Source organism: Sylvia atricapilla, chromosome 15 (genome assembly GCF_009819655.1).
Source record: "Sylvia atricapilla isolate bSylAtr1 chromosome 15, bSylAtr1.pri, whole genome shotgun sequence".
Taxonomy (NCBI): domain Eukaryota; kingdom Metazoa; phylum Chordata; class Aves; order Passeriformes; family Sylviidae; genus Sylvia; species Sylvia atricapilla.
The window spans coordinates 10,315,657-10,341,175 of NC_089154.1; the positions used below are offsets into that span (position 1 = coordinate 10,315,657).

Consider the following 25,519-nt stretch of genomic DNA (forward strand, 5'->3'; position numbering starts at 1 on the left):
GTGGAGGCTTCCTCCTCTCTCCAAACTGACCTGCAAGAGCCTCTGGGGAGCAGTGGTTGGGCTGTGGCTCTGCAGCTGGACTCTTCTGACAAGAGGTGTCTTTGCCCCTCTGTAGACAGGCTTCAAACCCAATCATTATGCATTAGAAATCATCATTAAATTAAAAAAAGCTGCTAAACTTGTTTAAATATAGGAAAACTTGGGGTAATTCTGGATCACTAGCCTTAGGAAAGACAGGAAACAAATACACAGCCAAACTGGTATTTTCTACCAATTACTCTTATCAAAGCACCTCTGTCACAAGACACTTTTCTCACATAAAGAAGCACGATAGGAAAATCACCAGTCATTATGGTTAAAGGCCATTCATCCAAGGAATAACATTTAATCTGCAAGACTTTTTGAAGGAATAACCACTATCCTAAACCCCTTTGTTCAGGGGATTGGCCATCCCTACTCTGAAGCAGGTTTAACTGGAACTGGGGAAGAAGGAGCATCCCTCTGGCCAAGCTCACGGCACCAAGGGCTTTGCAAGCGCCTGGGGGAAGGCAAAGCTGTCTCCCAACTAAGATAAGCCAGGACACCTGATAAGAAGCAGAGGAAGGAGTATTGCTCATCTGGAGCACAACACTGGGCTAAAGAGGAGACATAATCTCCTGTTTACCACAGAAGCTCTTGAAGAACTCAAGATCGATATGGACCTAAAGTGTTTCTGCATCTGAACTGGTACATCACATGGAGATTTAACGGTTTCATCTGCTGCCTGCTGCCTTCCTACCTACAGTTGCCTTAACTTGCCTCAAGCATCTCTGTTGTGACAATCCCTCCTACTAAAGACTCGCCTCCTCCACTTGGGAAGATGCTATCCCCAAGAAGGGTTGAGACAGCAACATTAGTTTAGGACTGTGCTGGAAGTGCTGCTGCAAGTCTGGGGAAGGCTCTGAGCAGCCCATAGGGCAGGCAGAGCCTCAAATCCTTGACTTACCAGTGACCCTGCATGGGGTGAGCGACTCGGCTCCACCTGCAGCCGCGGCATTGCCGGGCCAGTGCTCACTGGAGCTCTCTCAGCGTGTCCTCCCCAGACCTTGCCTCCACACAAACCAGCTAAAACAACACAGCTGCCCTGCTGATTATAAAAACAGGTTTCAGCAGAGAGGACCAGAGCTGTTTTGCCTACAAGGGCAGAGGAATTCCTATGACACAGGAAGACTGAAAAATAATCAGTGGAGTGCAGGCATTTAAGAGCGATGTTTTTTAAGCCACTCAAAAAGCAAATTATTCTAACAACAGGGACTGATACCATACTCATTATATAAATTCAGCCCATTACAATAATATTTACCAGGGCTTGGAAAGACATCCTGTTGAAAGCTGACCTTTTAGGTAAGTGTGCTTGTAACATCACAGTTTTCCAATCTGTTTGGTAAGCTCGATGCTCCCAAAAAAGCGCCCCAGCTCAAGGAGCTGAGACAGGCAGAGCATCACCCAGGTCTTTGCTAGAGGGTTTGCATGCAGCCACTTCCAAACTCCATGTTGCTGGGATCAATCCAACATCAAAGCTTGGAAGGGAATGGTGCAGCAAATGCTCTGTGCCTGGCCTTCTCCACTGGCCTGAGCTGATCAGTGCTGAAGATTATGCTTTGCTCTCCTGGTTTATTAGCACTCCTCAGTTAGCCAGTGCTTGCATCCCAATTGTCCAGGCACATTTTTCTCTGAAAGAGGGTCTGATGGAGGTTTGTGCCTTGGATCACACCCTGTTCACCTGCTGCCTTGGAGCAGAAGCCAGATTTCTTCATTATTGAGGATGACTGCTGTGTGTAAACAGCACACAGAGGAAAGAACTTCGCTCATCAGCAAATGAGGCTTTTATTACCATTTTCCTCAGAGGAGGCCTAAATTCAAAGCACTGAGACATGTGAGTCTTGTCAAGCAGCAGGAGTCCCTTCTTTAACTTCATCTGGTTGTTCTTCATTTTTGCTGCCTTGAGCAATTCTGCAAAAATTCCTTTGAAACTCAGGAGGCAGATAGGTTCAGCAGTGCCATGTAAAATCTGAGTAAAATCTGGTGCTGGAGTTTTAAAGCATGTAATGAAGAGCAAGTGCTGAAAACAGACAGAGTCTGTGTAAGCCAAAGGTCAAGGCTGTACATCCAGAATCTCAATTTTGGATTCTGCATGCATCCAGTTTGAGAGGCATAGAAAGAAAGGTTCACCCTTATGAAGTTCAAAACTTGCTTAAAATGAACCACTAGGATTGGGTTAGTTATTAGCAGAAGGCAGTGCACATATTGCTGGTAATTAAAGTCCTAGAAGCAGCCTATGGTGGGCATAGGAGAGACAAAATGCCTAAAGGAGAAGGAGCATAGGATGACCAGTACAAAATCATTCTGACTGTGAAAAAATCAAACTGGCTAGTGAAATAAAAATTAAGAGGGTGAAGAACTCCGGCATAAATGATCACAACTAATCACAGGTATAACCATCAGTGCAGCCCCATGAGCCCGCTGGACTAGTGGGAGAGGAAGTGCTAAAAGCTAATTAATTTTGAAGAGTTCTTACATCTGTCTCTCCTGATAACAAGAAGTTACACGACTCCTGCTAGCTTTAGAGCACTCCTCCATATAAATTGATGAATATGAAGAATTGCAGAAGGATGTGGCAGAGCAGCTGGATTTGTATCAAATGGAGCCTTTAATTAGTGGTCGTCTACAGAGTTCTGTCCTGGGGGCATCCTCCTCCTCCCAGGCCCCTTTGGCCAAGGTCTGCCTCCTCCATTTTACAACATGAGTTTTACAACATGACGTGGATAATGTGCAAGGGGCTGGTGCAGAATGGGTGCAGAACAGACTCACAGCTGCTTCTACATGGCCCCAAGCCTCTGTGGAGCCAGAGTCAAGTAAACTACTGGCTCAGGCAGGGCGACCAGCACAGATACAGCAATCCCCTGGCCACATTGCACACTCCCTGTGTCACTGTATGGGCAGGTGGGGAACTGCAGCAGCACCCAGTATTAACAGCATCCATGGCACAGGCTGGAAAGTTTCTCCAACAAGGTCTGACAGCTCCTGACACTCACAGTGTTATTAAACAAGCCTCTTGGAGGACTCTGTGTTTACAGCACTGCCATTAATAAAATCTTCTCCTAATTCTGTAAATCTGTCATCTCTCGCCTGAAGAATCAAAGGGTTCCTACTCTACAGAAAGACACTTTGCATTTGCACTACTAAACCCCACAGCAAACAGTGAATATTTTTCCCCAAATCCTTTTTTTTTCCTATCACAGAGATGCAGTCACAACAAAATCTCATAACCCCTTTTTTCTTTCTTTGCAGACCATCTTAAAGGAAGGCATCTCGTGGGTGAGATACAGGGTGCTGTCATGAGAGACAGAAAGGGAAAATATATTTGGCTGGGGCTTATCAGCACAGGTTTTGTTAAAGTGCAGTGGTCACCAGACAAACTAGAACTGGTCAGTCACCAATCCTACTGCAGAGCCTTCACAGACTGAGCTGTTACTCCATCTGCTGTGCTGTGTCCAGTCCTGAGCTCCTCAGAACACGAGAGACAGTGGAGGGTAACAAAGGGACTGGAGCATCTCTTATGAGGACAGGCTGAGGGAACTGGGCCTGTTTAGCGTCGAGATGGCTGAGAAGGGATCTCATCAATGGCCACCATCTGCAGGGAGGTTTCAGAGGATGGACCAGGCTCTGCTCTGTGGTGCCCAGCAACAGGACAAGAGGCAACGGGCAGAAACTGATGCCCAGGAAGTACCACCTGAACATAAGGAAGAACTTCCCTCTGCAATGACTGAGCACTGGAACATATTGTCCAGAGAGGCTGCAGGGTCTCCCTCACTGGAGATATTCCAGAACCATCTGGACACAGTTCTGTGAAACCTGCTCTAGGATGACCCTGTTTAAGCAGGGAGGTTGGACCAGATAACCCACTGTGGTCTCTTCCAACCTGACCCACTCTGTGATTCTGAGAATTTGGCAGCATAAAATCTCAACAGAAATAAGTAAAGGTAAATAAATAAAAAAGGTAAGTAAAAGGCTCTGTCTAACATTCAGAAGAGAATGTATCTCAAATCACTTACTACAAAGTCATCCAGCACTACCAATTCTTCCACCTGGCTTAAGAAACATTGCAGGAACTCCAACTGAGCACCATCTATTTTAGATCACTCAAAAGTATTTTATGCTGCAAATGTTCTCAAGACTGGTAAGGCTGAGTAGCCTGCACAGTGATGAAGTAACTGAAAAGAAAGTGAGAATGATCTTGACCGTGGTCTATTCACATTCCCCCCAGTCCCAGCTGAGGCCAAGCCTCTCTCCCAGAACCAGCCAAGAGCAGCACTGCTGAAGACACACGTGGCTGTCCCCCAGGCTGGAGTTACTTACACGCTGCTGTCTGTCAGGGACATGGTGTCGGCGTCGCTGGACATGCTCTGCTGCTCGCTGTCGTTGGCACTGGTGGCTGGTGCCAAAGCATAGCCCGTGTTGACATAGTAGGGGTTAACAGGCTCTCTCCACGACCCATGCCTGTGAGAGGAAAATCAGAGTCAAGTTAGGAAGACAAAACCTTGACCATGCTCTGCATCACCATGCAGAAGGACTCTGTATGGAGCCCCAGGATACAGAATAAGCCGTGTTCACACTAAGTTGCACTGATAGAGCCATGAACAGTTTGACTCATAAATGGAAGAAAAAGGGAATTCATGGAGTAATGAAGATAACACTGTTAGAAATAAGGGAAGGAATGAGACTGTATGGAAGAAGTCCTGTTTCCATCAAGGTTTATGGAGTCCATGGGCTAGCTGCTCAGCACTGTCACTCTGTGAGCATCTAAAAGCAATTCCTAGAGAGTAAGACAGCATTTGTCTTAGTCAAAATAGGTTTCTGCTCTTCAGACAGGGACAGATGTGCAGCAGAGCTCACCCATTCTATGCTTGCTTTAATATTTTTCCAACAAATTTGTAAAGGGAAGGAGGTAAAACAAGAAGCAGCTGTCTAAAGCTGACCTCCGGCATTGCACTGAGGTACATCGGACACTTGCAAATTCCACCAGGAAGGACCACCTAATCACACCAGCATTTCCCGTGGACAAGCAGCTCAGTGGTCTATGGAGGCTGGTTTGGACACAACCCACGCCTTGTTATTCAAGTACACATGCAGGCCAGCCTCCTCTTCAGTAAAAGGTCAGGAAGGGAGGCTGCCTGCATAAGCTAACCTGGGAAATTAGTTCCTTGGTCAGGTAGAGACCTGATGGTGAAGCAGCCTGTGAACCAAGCAGGCACGAATTCCTTCATGCTGACTCTACCACCAGCATAGAGGAGCCACTGCTGCCAACGTGCCTCCAGCTCTGCCACCCTGCAGGACAGACAGGCCATGCAGGCATTTTGTTCCCTTCTAAGTCATTTTGTAATGTGCCAGAAGAAGGAACAAGCTGAAATGTTCACATAAACCAAAGAGCCCTTGATCCCCTGCTCTCCCTGCCTAGCCCCCTGCACGAAGAGCAGCATTTTTAAGATATCTGGAAGTTGATAAATTCCTGGGTTTTCCAAGGTCTGAAAATCAGAGTCCTGTTTCAGTTCAGATCACAAAGCTCATCAGCATCATCCTTTATTTAGTACCTCAGTAATCGGAACCTGGTGGATGTGATTTACAATGGGCTCTGTGCAAACATCTCCATGGAGGGCACATCACACAATTTGTGCTTCCCTGTTCCGCCAAGAAAAGTGATTCTGGTTCTACTGCAGTGGTTAAAGTCCTACAGACAACAGGAAACAGCCCCTGCCCCAATAAGTTTACATTTAGATAAGACAAGGAAACCCATGAGAAACACACAGATGGAGGGACCAGAGGTGAGGACCAAAGGGTAAATCTGGCAGTTTGTGTATATCTGTATGGAGTATAAATGTAGGACAGGTGCTGCACAAACTAGGACTGGCAGAGAGCCCATGTAAGGCAGAGGTTTTCAGATGCTGTTATGTAAAATATGGCACACGGTGTATCAGGATGGAAGCATTACCAAAGTATTTTAAAACCTGAACCGGACAGTTAGAGCCTTCAGCTAATGCATTCCTCACCCAGCTCCTATTCACCTGCCCTTTGGGTCCTCAGCACACACCCTATCTTCCCTGTAATTCAAGGGGTCATGGATATTCACTGGTCACGAGGAAAAATCGTATTGTTTCATATCCATTATGGTGTCAGATAGAAACAAATTACCCTCCTACTCTCAGAAAGTGAAAATATTCTGTGTGCCACAAACCAACCAAAACTCCAAGCTGTTTCTCCTCAGATGCTGAAGCTTAGCATAGTTGCAGGATGGTGCAAAGAGCATTCAAAACTGAGCCAGCTGAGGCCTTTCATGGCTGTTTAGCAGAAGGGAGCCTTGTGAGGTTTCTCCATGCTCAGGTACAACACAGAGTCAGTTTGGGATGAGCACAGGGATGCCTTGGGATGGTGAGTCACCACAGATACCTTCTAGCATGCACACTTTCTGTCAGTCACTGCAGATGTGCACTGGAGCAAACTCATTTCTATATTCCACCAGATTTCAGAACAGCTTTCTAGGGCAAGTACTGGAAATAATTTGAACAAGTTCACCCTAAAAAGCAAGGGATAATAAGTGAAAACCTTACCAGCCCCCTTCAGCCGCTCTCCCTGTGCAGAACGGTCAGTTCTGAACATAAAAGGAGCGCTGTGCAGTGCAACCCTCCTGTCAAATCCAACATGACAGCGGTGTGATGGAGGCTGAGACAACCTCTTAAATTGAGGCAGGAATGATGGATAGCTCAGGCCTTCCCTGAGGGCAAAGAGAAGGATGATTTTTGGACAACCCAATTAAAATGCAGCAACAACTTCTAGTGGACCTTTTGCCAGGACTCTCTGGAAGCGACATGGATTATTCTAGCAGTATACTAAGAGAGCACTCAGATATAAAGAAAAAAATGCACAGGGACAATCCTTTTTATCAGCTGATATAAAGACAGAGCAGCAGAGAGCACCTGAAGAGGTTGCTGGGTGTGGAACTCTGATGGCTGAAGGAACCAAGAGTGAGCAAATGTGTCCTGGGAGGTCCCTGGCACTTCTGCAGGAGTTGGGCTGGCGGGGCTCTCCCACAACACTCCCTGGCTGTGGTCCTCTCACTGCGGATGCAGGTTTAGTCACAACTGTTGTATTTAGCTAAAATTACACACTTAAGCATGTATACAACAGGGATTACTTCCATTTTAGCTCTGCCTCTAATACATCAATGCAAATGTAAACTTTTGGTAAGCAGAAGGAGATGGAAAGGGTATAGGATTTCAAAGCAATCATAACAGGTTACATTACTTTTGAGGAATCCATCTGTATTCAATCCTTCTCCTAATGTTCTCTCTCCCTGACAACTCTCTTCAGCTGGCTCGTATCACTATTTGAATGTTTTGTGCCGTGCCTCTGAAGAACGCTTTCAACATCTATTAGGAGGAAAACATTAAAGGAACATGGAGTCTAACAAAAAATCCTGGTCACTTCTGATCTGAGAGGGGAGGCTGCTTTAAAAGGGATTCAGGCACCCTCAGAGCGATTTGAAATGTCAGCTAAAAACCTCACATACCGAGCTCTATGCACTGATAAGGGCGATAAAAGGAAAGGTGAGCATTTAAAGTTAGACTTCACAAAAATTCCTGCAGCCTTCCAGAATTTTATTTCATTTTTTAAGACAGAAAGAGCAATGAGCGTTTTTGAAACGAACACAGAACATTTCATACATTGCAGAAATAAAGCTGCATGTCTCTTCTGCAGCTCTCAGTTGCTCAACCCTCAAAATAATCACATAGGGAACAATTATAGCAGAGATCACAGCGACCTGAGTAAGTCAGCCTGACCAGCTGCCTTTTCTTTGCATAAAGCCCTTCGCTGATCATTGCACATTTTGGTAATGCTGACAAGGGCCTAAACTGCTGTAGAAAAACAGCAAGAATTTCCCTAAGGCTTCTTTCTACCTGTTCTGGGTTTATTTTGCATGTTGTCTTGGCTGCATCCCATCCATCCCCAGATCTCTCACTTCTCTGACCAAGCACCCAGCACTTGGGACATCAGCACCACCAGATCTTGGAGTCTCAATGTAGACAAGCTCAGAGGCAAGGTCCTCTTCAGTACTCTTGGTCTATATGGAGTTCCCACTGCATCTTGAGTCCCTAAGGGCGTCCTTTTCCTTCCAGCCTGGGAACCCCAGTCTCCCTCACACAACTTCCCCCGATGGCTATTTCAATTTTAATTCAAAGATGCAAAGTCCCCAACCTTTGCCAAACACGTTACTCTGCTCTATGCAAAAATCTCAGAGTTGGTGCGCTCTGGGGAAGAATTGCATCACCTTCAGCACCCACAGTGGGAGGAAGAGCTCACCAATCCCGCCTCCAAAGCCAAATCTGAGTGGCACTCCCTTTGGTTCTCACCAGTTATGTACCTCCTTCACTGATGTTCTTCATCAAGCATGGGAAAAAACCACTAAGGCAAGAAGAAAACTTCCTTGAAGATGAAAGGCCTCTAGGCAACTAATTTCTGTAGAATTTAAATTTCCACTGGAGGGAATAAGTTGTGCAACACTCTACTGGCAGGTCTGAGAGACATAGTCTTCCCAAGCCTGCTAGCACTTCCAGAAGAGCTGGAACAGCTCCCAGTTTAACAGGGAAGCTGATCAATCCATCAGTTTTCATTGCTACCACCTTCTCCAGCTCCAGCACTAAATTTTTATGACAGTGACATTTTCTGGAAGAAAACTTTTCCTCAAAAGAATTGAAGCTGTGACAGAATCCAGGCAAGCCTCCCTTGCAGGGGTGCCCCACCTCCCTGACCCAGAAACTCCAAAATCCTTGGTGGCATGGGAAGCTCCTCCAAACCCCTACACTACCAAGAAGGCAGCTGTTTGAGACACAGTATTAGCAAATCCAAGAGATAAAAGATTCATGAAGCTGGCAACCACAAAACTCTAACGCGTTCTCTCTAAATAGCTCCTGCAGATGTTTTCCTCCCATGCCATAGTCTGAACTACAGTTTTGGTGAGCAGCTCATTTTTAACATGAGAGAAATCCCATTTTCCAGATGCCATGAGGCAGCTGATAACCACCTGAACTTCATGAGTCACCTTGGAAGGTTCTGAGCTGCAGAGTTTCTGGGGATGTTGGCAAGTCCCACAGAAGGACACCCCAAAATGAGCTCTGCAGAAACTCCAGATGTGTCACCACAGCCGATCCAGGTGGAGGAGCTGAGACACTCTCCCTCCTGCACTGCAGTGAGCAACCTCACAGCAGGACACAATTCCTCCTTTCCTCTGCTGGTGGGTGGTGGTTGGGCTGAGGGATGGTGTCCTGAGACCACAGATCAGGGCTGCAACTCAGTGGGACACAGCTACTCATTCTGCTTTTTTGCACCAACTTCTGAAAAATTAGTTCAAACTTTTGCAGTCCTGTGTTTCTGAAGATAACTGTTTCTAGGAAACCAGCACTAAGCATTACTCTTACTTGGTGTCTCTGGTAATTCTGCATTTGTGATTGGGAGGATGCAGTCTAATGCTGAAACATCCTTCCAGCTCATTATTTTGACATATTCTATTTATTCAGTGTGGAAAAAAAATCATATAAAAAGTTACTTACTTCCATCCAAGAAACAAAAAGTCCTTCTAGAACTACAGGTTGCTGAGCCTCCACCTGGCCACTTACTTCCAAAACTTACATCTACCAATCAGCACGTGATTGTCATATCCTTTATGCAGTTCCACATTTCATTATCATAACCAGTCAATCAAATAAAAAGCTGCACATGTTGGTTTATGATGTATGAGCCAAAGCAAATCCATTCAGCATGTCCAAACAGCATGTGCTGAGAAGTGTCCCAGCAGCAGGTCACCTTTAAACAAGGGACTACAACAGCATCCACCACGGAGTCCAGCTTACAAGATTACATTAATCTACCACCCGAACAGAAAAGTCTGTTTCCAATCCGTGGTACCAACAAATATCACAGAAATTGCATCCTACAGCTCCTCCCAAACCATCATCATGGGAACATTTTGGAGCTAAGAACAAGAAGTCTATGAAGATGCAAAGCTGAAAACCTTCACTCCTGACTGGATTTGATCTGCACTAAAGATGCAAAGTCGGCTCAAGAGGTTAAAATTGGGGATTTACCTGATAATCTGACTGCAGATTGTTGGGGTTGCTCCACTTAACACTCTTCCCAATTACTCTGGGTACCCAGACGCTGCTGTGCATCTCAACTTTATCACTGCCAATGTCAGGCTAATCACATGTGTTCCAGGCAAGGGCAGCTTCTTCAAAGATCACATCAATTCTGGACAAGTTAATCTGTTCTTTGAGGTCTCCAGATGGCTCTTGCCAAGAAAGTTCACTTCCAGCTCTGCAGCCGGCGAGCGCAGCGGCCCCAGCGCTCTGCAGAGCATTACAAAGGAACCAGATCAAAGTTGTGTCTTACAAAAAAATGAAATCTGAAGTTTGAAAAGCAACAGCAGCCTGTCACTTGTAGGCTTAAAGACGACTTCTGCATGCTCCAGCTATCAGGGAATTTATGATTACAGTCTGGCTTTTAAAAGCTGATGAAAAAAACCAAGGCTCTTTAGCACTCCTTGCCTTTGCAAATCTGTATCTTCTTCCCTGCATATTCATCCTCCCACGCCAGAGGAACAAGGGAAATAAATAAAAATGTAACTAAAAGTACAGATAAGGACTCTTCTTCTCTTTTCTTCTAAGGCATTCAATTCCATTTTAGGACTACATGGAGATTATTTTATGGGGAGCTTCAGCAATTATTGTGAAGTATTAAAGCACAGTTACAAAAGCTAAATCCAAGATTTACCAGACTGAGTTTCCAGTTTCTAACTCCTTTGCATTTACCAAGGACATGCTACTTCTCAGGCAGGAGTGATGTACAGAGGATGCATTAACTGCAACCAGTAATTCAGATCATAGGATACAGCAAGGTGGGGGAGAGAACCTAGGAAGGAAGTTGAAATGCAGGAAATAAAATGTTTGCCTTAGGAGGCAAATAAGGACTAGATAGGCTAAATATTGCAGCTGTACTGCCCTATCACCACCCTAACCTTCTTAAGAAAGGCTTTCAGACAACAGGATGAAACCACTGTGCTCCAAGGAAACTGCAGAACAAGTCCCTCAAGATTTCATCTGACTGTGCATCTCCAAACCAGCCCTCCCAGCTCCTCCTTCCCAATGGAGGCGAGGCTGTGCTCACTTGTCACTCCAAGGTAATACTGGATTTTGTCCTCTAGCAGCAGATTTAAAAGCAAAACTGTAAAAATCTGAGTCTGACAAACAATAAAACCAAGTCCTTCCTAAAAACAATGCAATGTCTTCCCTAGAATAAGGCCACAAACCTCATTTATTTAATAGCTCAAAGCACAAAATACTCATTAAAATGAGGGGAGGGAAAGACAACACAATGCCTGCACAGCAAATAACAGGACAATTGGATCATCTTCCTGAAATAAAGCAAATGTTGCAGAACATTCTGTTCTATAGCTAACAGTAACAGGTATCTGCCCAGGTTAATTTCAATATATTAGCCTGAGTTTAAACTGTAACATAATAGTTTTGTTTGTTTTTTTTAAGTGATGACATGATTCATATGAATCCTTATTGGTCGTGAAAGGCTGACAATATTAGGGACATTTTCTATAAAATATACAGGATACTTGGCTGCATTAACTGCAACTGAACAAGAGCCTCACTGCTTTAGAGCAGTCAGGCTGCATCAGCCATCCAAAAGCTGCTGGAGTGGCTTCAGAAGCTACAAAACAAGGGCAAACCCAGCAGTGTCTGTGCATTTTGGATATCCAGGGTACACTGCTGCCACCCATGAGCCACCACACATACCTCCATGTCCTGGCCTCTGCCACACAATACATCATAGGAGAACTGTTTTAAATATTTTATTGGAAGAGACAGAATCAAGCTTGTGCAGGGATGTGCTGAACATCCAAGCATGTTAACCCCTGAAATGAGTGGGACCTGAGTCTTCATCCCTGATTTTTTGACCCTCCAAATGTGCTCTCCCTGGCGCACTAGGATTGCTAGCACGGACACAGGTAGGGAGGGCTGATAATGCAGTCTCCTTTCCCCTGCTTAAACTGAGAGCTGGGGAAAATTCAGCAAGAGGCTGATTGGCAAGAGCTCTCCACTCTGCTAATTGGCTTCTCAGACTGAAATGACATCTATGTTTAATACAAGTGATTTCATATATATACATATATATGTGTGGTTAAGTGGATGAACACACAGAGAAGGCATTTTAGACAGCACTTCAGTGCCAGCTCCTTGCTCTCTGCTTTCCTTGGTCACTGTCCCAGGTAAATTGGGGCTGGAGGAGAGGGGAAACACTTTGCAAAAAGTGCTGTGGGGATCTTTGCATGGGCCTCTCTGCTTTGTACCCAACAGATTTACTTCCCTGAGAAGGCAGGAGAGGCAGCTGGGAGATGTAAAGGAGGTCCAGAGGAAACTGTTCTTCCCAGAAGGGGCCACCATGTCACAGATGGAATAACAGCAGCGAACCTCCCAACAGTTCAGAGCTTTCCCTGTCATGCCAAGCCAGTGACCACCCGTCCCTGCCTGCAGCCCGGGGTGCTGCTCCCTCTGCAGATGGAACAGGCAGCCCAAAGCGTCTCCCGGCATTCCAGCCCTGTGCCGACACCCACGCACGGTGGCTCCCGGCCCAGAGCAACCCCCTCGCCCGCACCGAGAGGGCCTTCGTGGAACAAATTACTTCCAAATGCCTGGCTCTGAGGCACAGGGAAAGAGGAAAGCCCAGGTTTGTACCTGGGTCTGCTCACAACATAAAGAACGCAGCAGCTCCACTTAAAAACACCACTGCCTGCAAACTATCAAATTAATCCCGGGATTTCAACAGCTTTTCTTCATTATTTTTTGTCTCAACCAAACCACAAATTTACTTAATGACTAAACCAGGCGAGCGAGTACTTTGTTTTCCAGACAGCAGGAACGTTTCTAACGGGATCCAGGTTTTCAGAACACACGCTTACCAAACGTCAGGCAAGGAGGGAGAGGTTCCATTGCTGAGATGTGTTTGATGCTTTTTTTAACTCCCCCAAACCTGCCAGCACCGTGGTTGGGGCATCTCCGAGCCCCAAGCCCGAGGAGAGGCACTGAGCAGGGTGAGAAGGAATACAATAAGAACACTGTGTTCCAGGAGTGACTGAATAAAGGCAAGAGCATGCTTTTGGCCAGCAGGATTCAGCACTGTAACTCTGTCTGCCACTTTTCTTCTCTGTCTGAAGCAACGTTGTTTGTCCACGCTCCTCTGAAATGGAAAGTATTTCCTCTTGCCTGCTTGTTCCAAGGAAAGATCTGAGGAGGCCTGGTGTAACCAGGCAGAACTGGGGATTCTCCAGTGACTTGACTCTTCTTTGCCAAAATTTCTGCTCAACAAGAAAGGGCTTATAAGAAAGAAATTACGAGCACATTTCTCTGCAAGTTCAGTAACTTAAGACCACGGTCTGTAGAATGAGTAAGTTTTTGGACGGAAACAAAGCGTCCAGCTTTGGCCAATGACTCCAGATCATTACTGCCTTCCTACATATCTACAGAGCCTGTGGAGTGTTCAGAAACGTAGGACAGGGAGGGGAAGTCTACAGGTACTTGGACCACATTGGGGAATGGGAACCACTGGAATCCAAGAGCTAAATAAGACCATGGGTGCTCAAGTCCTTCCTTGGACCACCAAAGTTTTTCAGGAGGGCATCAACCCCAGCACTGCAATCCATAGTTTAGTTGCTTTCAGGGATAAATTTCCCAATACTTCAATCACACCAGTGGTATTGCAGAGGGCTGAAATGAACAGGGAAGATATGCAGCTCAGGGGGGCTCTGTTTCACAAAGACTACTTGCAGCTTTGACATTAAACCTCTTGCCTGTACCACTGGGCCGTGTAACATAAGCTGAGCTGCATGACCACAGACTTGCTAGCCTCACTTGAATTCCCCTCAAAACAATAGTGTGAAACTCAATACTTGTTACCAATTCATTGCCAACAAACTTGTAATTTTAATGAAATTACAAATTTGGATGGCAGAAGAAACCAGTTGAGGTAATATTTTGAATGCCTATGAGGCACCTAACTTAGCATCTCAAAACCACTCAGCTCTGCTCACGAAGACCTTTGACGAAGCCCTACTAATGATGAGGTGGGCAGAATTAGCAGTAATCCTGCCCAAAATAAGAGACTTTATTTCACTGATTAAGGTCTGGCTCACAAGGCACATGAAGAGAAGAGGTCTGCCTCCAAGCAGAGTTGCTCGCTGGTGTCTTAAATCCTACAGAAATGATCCAAGAAACTTCCCCCATTGAACAAGAACCTTTGAGGTGAATGAACTCTGACCTCAGGTGGTAACAAAACCAAAACCATGGAGGGCTGGCAAGACCTGGCAGAGATAAAGCTGAGAGTCAAGATTTAATAGTGCTCCCAGAGGGAAGATTCAGCTGATTAGAAACATCCTAATCTTCTCTCTCAGCATATATTAAAGGTCAAGAAGTGGGATCAGATATTGGCAGCACATGAAAAAACAACTCAGTCGAGCAAAAGACCTTCACAAAGACGTTTCATACCTTCACATTAAAAATTCCTGCAAAGTCTTATTTAACTTTACTTCCCTCTAGGGAACGCAATCAAAGCTTAAAGTCAAGAGACCATTAGATTGGGACAGCAAAGAAGAACCCCAGCAGAAGACTTCTGCCTCCAATCAGTACTTTATAATGAACGTGAGTTCATAAGCATCAGCTGACTACAACCATGACAGATAAGTAGGTCTCAGAAGTACAGCACCATGAAACAGAGCTTCTCTAGCAGTGCTCTGGAGTCTCACAGGCTCCCCAAATGGGGTCATTAAAGGATACTTGTTGGATCATGTTAACAAACGGCAGGCTGTATCAACAACAACATACTGGCAAGCTGCAAAAACCTTTTAAACTTGCTTTATTATTTATTGCTCAGCTCCGAAGAGATGTCAGCTCCACAACAACAGTATAAATCCTAAATCAGTCTCCTGGTCTCTACTGGGAGCTCCTAATCTGACTTTCCCTTCACAGCTGAAGCTGACCTGGCCAATATAATGCTGGGGCTGGGGCAAGAGGAGGGTGGAGTGAGTCATGTTGTCCTTCTAACAAGGTCTATTAGAGGTTGACAGCAATGACAAATCCTCAGAAGAACTGTAATAACAACCACCAGAAGGAATGTAAAACACAGAAACTGTGTCTAAGGGAAACAGATGCTGTTAAAAAGGGTATCTCCTTTTCTAGAGATGCTTATTTTATTTCTTTTTTAAGAGTTTAGCAGACTAGCAGGAAACAACTTGCTGTTGTCCCTGGAAAATAGGCATACAGAGGGAAGACAGTCTTGTGAAGCTGCTACAAACAGCCCTCCTTTTAAACGAAGATTAAAGTAACTTTTTCTTAGATGGTGAGCATGAAATATTCTTTCACAGTCCTAGTTTGGGGACAGTCACCAAACCTTGCATCTCCAGCCAGACCTGGAAGCCAAACCATCAATCGCTGCATTGAGGTCATACAAAATCATATTTAAAAAGGAAGAATGAAGTCAGTGGATTCAGTTTCCCATTTCTCATGGCTGTTCTTATACAAATGGATCTAAATTTGGTATCTGACTGGAAGACCAAGAGCAAAGAATTTCAGCACAATGAGAAAGATGGAGAGTAGGATCCCAAGGGAGCTGGGGCAGGTGGGTCAGTGATCCCTGTTTACTGGGAATTCCTTGACTGTAACTCCAAGGTTGTGTGCTGGGCACACTCTGCTGCTGAAGGTGACACATCTCCAGAGGCATTCTAAATAATCCAAGGTGCAAGAACCAGTTCACCTCATTGAAACACGTATTAAAATGTAGAGAAAATCCACTGGGAAAGAGGCAGGGAGGGGGGAAAAAATAAAAATAAAAGAGTTGCTCATAGGCAAATTGCACAGGAGCTCATAGAGTCATTCCCGGGACACAGAAATACCAAAGTGTCCACTCAAACGGCAGACCTGGAGGGAAGTGAAACATCTTTAACTGTTTGGGGGTTGCTACATGTGGTCCATCCCCTTGTGACATCTGGCCACTGCTCGGGCAAATCCTGTGCTTGTTTTCCCTGAGGGCACTTCACAGCAAGAGAAACTTGACTTCAAGAATTGTGCTGGGGTTTATTGTTATTTTTGCCTTCAAGATTTTTTTCTGTCTTGGTTCTCATCCATTGGAACAAGCAGATATATGGGCTTTTACCTTTATTGCACAAATTCCACAGTATCTTTTCATCTGGCATGCATTATTGTGGTATATATATGAAGAACCATGTCCATTCCAAGTGCTATAAAAGAGCTGTTTGAAGCCTTGTTCCATTCCTATTTATCTTTATACATTTAAAGGCAGCTGACAGCTCCACATAGGAAGAATAAGTGACAATGCAAGCAATGTGCTTTTTGTTCTAAACAAATTAATCACTGTTCAGATAAAAGATGACTGTATCTGTTTTTTTCCTCAGTTTCTTAAAGACACAAGGCTAGATGAGCAAACTCTGTATGTTCCATTGATGCCTTTCTAATCCCTCCATAAATTCTGAGTATAAGGTATTTGCTGACACCCAACCAAATTCAACAGCAGAGGGAGGCCCCAGAGACACTATGATAATTAGTGAAAATGGGGAAGCGTGGAGAGACTCAAGTGCTCTGAATAACTGATCTCAGCTGAAAACCTACAGGGAAAAAAGATCTTACAACCACTTTGAATGCGCCAGCTCCAGCTGACAACTCCCCAGACACTGAATATAGCACAGGACCATTGCAAAAGGCACATTTTTGTAGCCCCAGAGGTGACACCTGGTTTTGGATGGCAGTGGATGGACCCACAATAACCCCCAGCTGACATGAAGTGTCGCTGACACCATTTTCTTCTATAGCAGGAGCAGAGCATTGGAGCTCATCTGACCCACTGCCACATTGCAATCATCCCACATGCCATAACCAGAAATGAAATTCCATGGATGAAGGGAAAGGCTGTTTTCTGTGTATGGCCTGGAGCACAAGAGCTGGGAAACACTGGAGCCCATCTGTGTGACACACACACACCATCTGTTACTGAGTGCATATGGGCCACACCATACTGACAGAATTTCACTGACCAGGTAGGTACTACAGGAATGCATCATTGCTCTAGTTGTCTTCTCCTTAAGACAGCAGGGAAAAGCAATCTGTAAGTAGGAAAAAAATGTATCTTCTGCTCAAAACATCTCTTTTGCTCATGTATCACCTACTATCTCCTCTCTGCAGAACTTCATCTGCTCAGAGCACAGGATAAACAGATTCGTATCATTATTTTCCCCCCTCTCTGTAGTTTTACACCCAAATCTCATGTTGAGTGCAGCATTACTCACTTTGCTGGAGATTCCTCTTGGCAATTTCCACAAGTGTATCTTGTATTTATTTGTACTGCTGTTCTGGTGGAAGGAAAAGTCATTATTCTCTTAGGCACAAAAAGCCAACTGCAATGCTGAAATTCTCACAACATTCTCAAGACATGGGTGCTCAATTTGAAATTCTCTGGGCCTAACACTCAGTGTTTTTAAAAACTTCTTATCTGGGTCCCAAGTAGCAGACAAAGTAGTGAGGCACACTAAGTGACACTCTCCCAGGGAGAAGAGCTATCTTCCAGCTCTGCTCCAGCAAAAGCCAGCACAGAAGGACCTCTGTTTTCCTGCTTGCATCTTCTGTCTCTTCTACTGCAGGGCCTTTCAATGACACAAGAGGCAACGAAAATGCCCTGTGCACTTTCCTTCCCACCTGCTCTGTTGGGTCCTCTAGCTCAACCCACCCCAAGCACGGAAAAAGCAAAAAGGCTGAAGTACAGGCAGTTTCAGCTACAGCACTCGAAAGCTCTGGGAGGAATTGGAAAACCCCTTTCCACTTCCAATACCCTGTAAAGTTTGTCTCTTGCTAGCTCCCAACAGCACCTGCTCACTGCTGGAGAAACTCCCCCCCTTCACCTCCTCCTCCTCACTGCACAAAAAGCTCTTTTTTTTGTGAGTTCTTTTTCTGGAGGCTGTGAGAAGAGAGCTGGCTCACCTAACAAAGAGTATTGAAGGCCCCATGATCATCAGCAGCAGGAATTGCAGTTTCCTGTCTCTGAAGTCTTAGCCATGAGCACTGTCACAGTAAATACACTTTTCAGATACTACGACTGCCAAAATTTAAAACCATCTTCTATAGAGCTTGTGCCATTTCACAAGCTTGTATTTCAGTCATATTGAATAGATTCTCACATGGATGGCAAAATACATGTTCCAGCTGCCAGCATCCCTCCCACCTCCAGCAATCCACTTGCCAAACCCCTGCTTCAAAGTGGGAAAACTGGAAGGTTATCAATGTAAAGTAAATTGTAAGACTCTGACATGAACAAAACAACGTAATTTCCTCCCTCTCTGTTTTTACTAAAATTTGCCAAAATAACTCAGCCTGAGGCAGAATCTCAGCATGGAAGAACACCAAACAACACAGTTTGATAAAGATATGAGCAACTACAACAAAGTTTTATATAATGGGGAATGCTGGGCAACCATGACTACAGCCACGGCTGCCAGCTCTGCCTATAGCATAAATGAGCAATAATATAACATCCCCATTAATCCCCTCTCCAAAACTATGAGTGACTCTGGAATATGACTCATAATATACTTGGCACACATTTTGATCACAAAGCTGATGAAAGCACCCGCCCTTGAACCCATGTATGAAAACTGTAGATGAATTAATCAAAACATGCAGGAGCTTGTGACACCAATGTCTGTCTGAGCCTGCATATCTGCAGCTGCAGCGGTGGGATTCCTGTGTGACATGATGTGACAGCAAAGTGACACTGCTGCCAACCTTTGCTGCTGGTACCTTGTCACATCCAGGGAAGAGAGGACAGTATTTGTCAGTGTTTTTTTATTCTAGGAGTGACCTTCTTGGGCTATGTGTACATCTGCAGCGTGAGGTAAAACTTACACTGCAAATAAGGCAGCAAGGGGGCTCCTCTGTTGTGTGTGCTGCTAACACTGAATGGCAACATCTCCTCGCTTGAGATGGTAACAGATGTTGATGTATTGTGCAGATGCATTTGCAGCTTTTAGCAAATAATAAAGAAACTTATGAATTCTACTGTTGGTGACTTGGTGACATGGATTCTCCATGTGCAGGGTCACTTTGTTCCTTTCCTGCAAGCAGTAGGGCGACTGCAATTGCCTACCTCAGTCCGGGTGAGCACTCAGAGAAATTTATCACACTGCTTTACCCAAAAGTAAGGAAGAGGACTTGCCCAAGCAGCTATTTCCTGACACTAACCTTGCAAACCCTCCTTCTCCCTGCAGGCTGCATTATCTGGGAAAAGTTAGGGAACTTTGGAGCAAAGAAGTATCTGCACAATTCCTCGACTGGGGCCAACCTCAGGAGATGAGAAGGTCATGCATGTCTGCAAGAAGCTGACCCTGGAACATGCAAGAATAATCTTCTTCTACTGTTGGAAATGCAGTTGCAGTCAAAAAAAAAAAAGTTTTGGAGATTTTGTTTTCTGCTGCAAACAGAGGAGAAACATGGCCACAACAGCTCTCAACAACTTGGGCTTCATTTTTGGGGAGAATGCCATTGCTTCTGTCCTGCTGGGAGTTTAGGGCAAGTTTACAAAGTGACAGAACTCTGACCTTCAGCGAAAATATACCCCCAGAACTGTACCTCCTCAGCTTTTCACCTTAGAGAGAAGGCATTTCTATCAGTCCTGAAGAGGAACCACGGACCATGATTCCATCAGCAGGAGAGGATGTGTTGGAGATCATCAGACCCCAGAAGATCTCATCCTGATCAACAACACTTTCCCAAGTGACAAGAACTGGCAGGCAAAGGATACCTGTCTGGCTGAAATTCAGCCCAGGAGGGCTGGCTGAACAACAGTAAGAGAGAGGGCTCTTCAAACAGAAGTCTGAAATGTGTGGAACTTTTAGTTCTAGAGCAAGAAAAGATTTTGACCCAGTTTCAGATTTTAAGTCCATCTTCTAAACAAAAGCAGCTGAAGTTTAAATGAGTCAATTCTGCAGATCATTATGTTGCTATTACACAATTCCTTCTAATCCCTGAAGTGTGGAAGATGTGCCAACACCAGCCCAGGCACATCTTTGTCATTTCAGCTGGACTTCCATCCTTTCCACTGAAGATTTTGTTCTGCTAAACCATTCTTGATGAATGCCAAACACTAAAATCTCCCAAATATTTATTGTAATTTCTTTGGCCACACTATCACAAGTGCCTAAATTCCCCTTCTCAGTTGGAGAGCTTATCTAGACCAGAGGTCTCCAAATCTTTCAGCCAAATAAACATCACAAAGGCTCACGAGCCCTGTGAGTAGTAAGGGAGAGATTGTTTGTGCTACAAAAGGAACAAAAATGACCAGCCATCCCCTGCTGGCTATTCTCCTCCCCTAAGAACTTGGTCTAATCCCCTCTACCCTAGAGTCCTTAAAAAACAATGTGCCAAGGAAAGGGAGTAACTGCTCTGCATACTGATTCCCTGCAGCTTGGACATAGCTTGTGGAGGACCACTGCCAGCCAACTGCTGAGAGCAGCCCCCTCTGAGATGCTGTGCTAAGGCAGAGGTTGCTTTTCATCCCTCTGTCTTAGGGACTGCCCAAAGAAACTGTCAGGATGGCTGCAGCTCTCCTGGGATCATGCAACAGCAGAGCACTTTCCACATTGTCTTTGTGTCTCCTAAACCCAGCAGGTAAAAGGGCTGTGGAGCCACTCTCTGAGACAGTCCAAGAAGTAACTCGGGAGTAATTCAGGGGAGAGGAGGATGCAGGCAAAGGAGAACACTCCTATTTCTCTTCCAGTGGCTGCTGACATAGCGCCCTTTAGGTGAGGACGTACACACATTGCTGGTGAGCCACGCAGGGAGCAAGTGCCTGAGGGGCCAAGGGAAAGGGAGGAGATGAGCCAGAAACACGGGCTTCTGGCCACCCCTGTGTGCTCCAGTGTGCCAAGGCCAAAGCTGGAAGCACTGCTGTATCTAAAAGAAGCCACAGTTGAGAAGGTAACATTATAAACCTATAAAAATAAGGTTTTACTGCTGCTGACTAGCTGGGACACGCAGAACATGTGTTGCAGGGAACATAGCATGATTTTATTAGCAAACACAAAGCCATTCATGCTGAGTGGCCCAAATGGGGTGGGTTGAATTAAGAGAACAATAGCAGTTCATCAGATGGCCCTTTCTTTCACATATGTGTTCAACTTACTGCGCTAGCAAATACTAAAGCAACTTAAAAATACATTTTTAATCAAAGAGACCCACATTATTAACATGTTAGAAATAAAATCAAAATAATTGAGAATGTAACCTATTCCTGATGCATTAAATGACTAAATGAAAACCATTAGCACTCAGGCAACCTCCTCCTTTTAGAAACCCACTCTGTGATCAAGGGACTATTTGCCTAATTTAGCCCAAGCCAGCACTTTGCTGCTCTCCTGAGACTGAATGGGATGGTCTTTCAGTAGTGAATGCAGTGAGTGCTGCATCACTGCCCAAGTGTGTGGGTCACAGGAGAGCTGTGCAGCCCTCGAGTTGTCCAGGGGAAGATGTGCTCAGGCTTCAGACCAATCTGAAAGGAAAAAACCCACCCCGTTGCGTCAGAGGCTGATGCTAACCACATTTCCAATTCGATCGTGGATTCCAGTTCCCCAAATAAGAAAACAATAGACACCAAAGAGGAAAAGTGGAAACTGCTGCTTGGGGAAGGCTTGCAATGACATGCTGGCTGGAAGTGTGCTGGGACCAAATCCTGCTGTAGCCAGGCTGGGGCTGAGCACACCAAGGCAGCTCGCAGGGAAGGCAAGGCTGGGGTCACTGCTCAGAGCTGCCTGCTGGCCCAGCTGCCTCCCTCCCTGCTTCCTCTCCAGCCCTCCTGCAATGCACAGTACTTGTGCTGCTCATTCATTGCAGGATGGGAGGGATGAGAAGGTCTGGAACAGGCCTGGAGATAGGCTTGGGAAGGACAGACTTCAGAAGTGACAGCAGGCTCTGGCTCTGTCCTGCGATGGGCACTCCTGCAGTGACAAGCATCTAGAGCTGCCTCAGTCTTGTTTCATGTTCATTTTTAAGACTTTTGTTTTGCAAAAAATCGAGGTAGGTGACTAGAGATACTGATGGTTTAGGGACAACCCGTCTACTTAAATTACAGATTAGCCACAGGACACCAGTACAAATGATAAGGCAGCATTGCCCTGGCTCAACCTTTGTCAAAGAATTCCTAATCTCCTCCAAGATTAGATTTTTGTTCTTCTTAACTGCCAGCTAGACTGCAGGGGGCCAGGCCCACAAACACAAATTAATTACATCAGCTGTAATTCACACCTCTGGATGTGTATGTTAAGTGCTTTTTCATAAGGCAGCAAAAAAGATTTTTTGGGGAAAAAAATCCAACAGTGTATCACACTGAACTATAGATTTCTGTTGTGGAAGGAGCACAACACGGGCTAGGGTTTCTATCCAAACAGGTGAATTCAAGCAGACACAGTTTATTTCACTGCAGGCCTGTGTCAAACAACCAGACACCTCTAAGACCTGCAACAGCAGCAATAAAACAGCCATAAAGAAAGCTCAGCTCGTCATCACCATCAGTCTGTAGGCCAGAATTCAGTACCTGTCACACACAAGGGCTCAGAGATACAGGAGCTTCACAGCCACTGCTGAGGGATGTCCCTGCCCAATCACACCAAAGGAAAGCTGAAATGTCACCAAGGAAGATGCTGTTCCTCAAGGGCTGGAAAAACGTCCACCCTAACATAAATCCTAGCATTTCCCCTCGTCAGCTCAGCAAGCAGGGGCCTCCAAACACCAGCACTGGGCAAACAACACAGGAGAAGCGTTTTGGCTATGGCAAACTTTGCAGAATGACCTTGAGGTGAGGAACACAGGGCTGCTGGCGAGTCTGCGGAGAGCCAGCTTGGTGTCCAGAGGGGACAGACCTTGGTGTAGGACAAGGCCAGCTAACTGCAGTCCTCTCCACTGCCCAGCACCCTGCAGGGACACTGGGAAAGGCTTGGTCAATCTTATGTTGGTGTAAGGACAATGTTGTTTCCCTATAATTCACTAGAAAGAAACTGCAGAGTGGCTTGGTTTGCTCAGAGAAGAATTTCCCACTGCACAGGGTGATGGCTGAGCAAGGAGACCCAGCCATGCCCGAGCAGTGCAGGTTAGTCCTGCCTAACCCACACTGTGACAACATCCAAAGGGAAAACTCCATGCTTCCATCCTCTCCCTGATTCCTTCCTGCTCCTCCAACCTGGGGACTACAGACAGAGAAAACTACCCGCAGCCCAGTGATGGATGGGCAGAACTTTGATGAGTATCAGATGACCAGCAACCGGAGGCTGATGGGTGATAGTGGCCCTAGGCTCATCCTGCTGGAATGGCACATCAGAAATGCCCATGGATTTCTGCTTCCCAGCAAACAGGGTGGCAGGGGCAGGAGAGCACAGGTTTTAGGCATCTTTTAAGTGCAGTATTCCTACAGTGACCACACACTGCACAAGAACAACTTCCAATCCAATCAGAAAATGAAAAAAACCAACCAAACACTAAGGACTAATTGCTTAAGATAAAAACACCTTATCTCCCAAATGATTTCCCTGACCTTTTGATGCATGGCAGTTCTCCTCTGAATAAAAACGTGAACTATTTACTCAGGGTGGGATTTTCATGAGGGCCTGTAGGTGTGTCAAGGCAAGGTCAGTAAGGAGAGAGGATTCTTTTTTTTTATTTTAACTTTTTTAAGGCCAACAGCTACTGCTTGGAAAAGCTGGCAAGGAAACATCCAGGCCCTCAGATTATCCTCCCGGTCTACAAGAGAAATAAGAAACTGAAAGTCAAACACAGGCTGAGAGCAAATGTTCCAAGTTAAATACATTAATCAATTAGATAACTGGAGTGAAAATGCTGCTCAGTGCCCCTGAAAAGGCCAGGTGACATTAGCAAGGGGAGACATGGCAAAGCTGCATAGAGGACAGCTGTTCTCCACGGACATAACTGAGGTTATGTGGTGGTGAAGCACCAAAATATGTCAGAAGAAGCAATACTCTTTCTTCAGTTTGGCATTTTTACAATCAAATAGAGAAATACAGCTTCTAGGCTTAACATGAGAGGAATCTCCTGGGCCTCCATGAGAATCAGAGCTGCTCCTTGGTGCTTATCCCTCAGAGATGCACAGCTTGCAACAGCCAGGTGGATCCCCGTGCTCTGCTTCCTCCAGACCTCCCAAAAGCGAGCTGCTTTTGACAGAGGGGTTTGTTTGGGATGGTGAAGCCCTCCACGTATGCAGGGATCCTGAAGTACCAAGCCTGAGCAAGGATGATGACCACCTCTGCCAACAGACCCTGCCTGTGGACCATCACTGCTACAGCGACACGATGGTGCTGATACAAAGCCAAACTCTTTCTTTGCATAGCCTGGAAAGAATCCCAGCAATTTCAACGACAGGGCAGTCTCCCTGCCTGCCATCCCCCGTGGGTTTTCAGCACAGCTCCTTGAGGCTGCCAAATGCCAGCTCCGTACACTGCACGAGTGAGTTATTCCAAACATTTTCAGCCTGTGTTGTTGTGTGCTGAGGTAGAGCTGGGCGTGAAGAAAGCATTCATTGAGTTAACTCTGTTTTACTCAGCAAGTGGAACAAATTTCATCACCCCCTACAAGTCCATTCTGTTTTCTATTTATACCGCAGCCATTTGGTGCAGGACTCAGGAGCAGCAGGAACAGGTGATGTAATGCACTGTACAAACAGCATTCTGTTCATACAGTGGGAAAATAGAGTGCATTCTCTTGGTTTCTTTGATCACACTTAAAACAATCAGATTAGAAGGCACAGATAACCCAATACATGCTGGAGATGAAAGGACTCTGGAGAAATAAATCACCCAAAGTTAGATATTAAGCAAGATTTCTCTCTCAACAATCAACTTATCTGCAGAGAGAGGAGGAATGACCATGTGGTTTCAAAATCCTGCCAGGCATTTTATTTATTTTTATAATACCATAAAGCTACTCCACCCACTTTTTCAGAATGAACGTTGCATTACACAACACATCAAAGGCACTTTATGGCCTAAATTAAGCAATAAAATAGTTGAGATTGTGCGTTATGCTGAAAATTGGCCTGCTCTTGGTGCCTGGGAGATGAGAGGTGAACACCACATGTTCAGAGCACCTGAAGAAAGCTTGGGGCAGTATGGCCTGAGGTACTGAAGTGTGTGGCACTTGCATTTAATAGCCCAAAGTGAAGCTTGAGGCTCTTGGTGCCTGCTGTAACCTTCTCTTGCTCAGGGCACATTACCAACTCAAGGAATGGCACTGGGACATTAATAGGATATGGTCCTTCACATTTAAGGTTTGGTTTATAGTCAGAGCTCTCTCAGAAGCTGTGGGCT

At 45.4% G+C, this 25,519-nt stretch overlaps 1 protein-coding gene across 3 annotated transcripts in view; it reads right to left on the bottom strand.

Annotated features, from left to right (window-relative positions):
• Positions 1 to 25,519, bottom strand: part of AXIN1 (axin 1) — a 76,420-nt gene that overhangs the window by 25,909 nt on the left and 24,992 nt on the right. For all 3 annotated transcript variants that reach the window (XM_066330159.1, XM_066330158.1, XM_066330157.1), the window contains one exon: positions 4,399 to 4,539. In XM_066330159.1, coding sequence (XP_066186256.1) covers positions 4,399 to 4,539 — 141 coding nt within the window. The remainder of the gene's footprint in view (positions 1 to 4,398; positions 4,540 to 25,519) is intronic.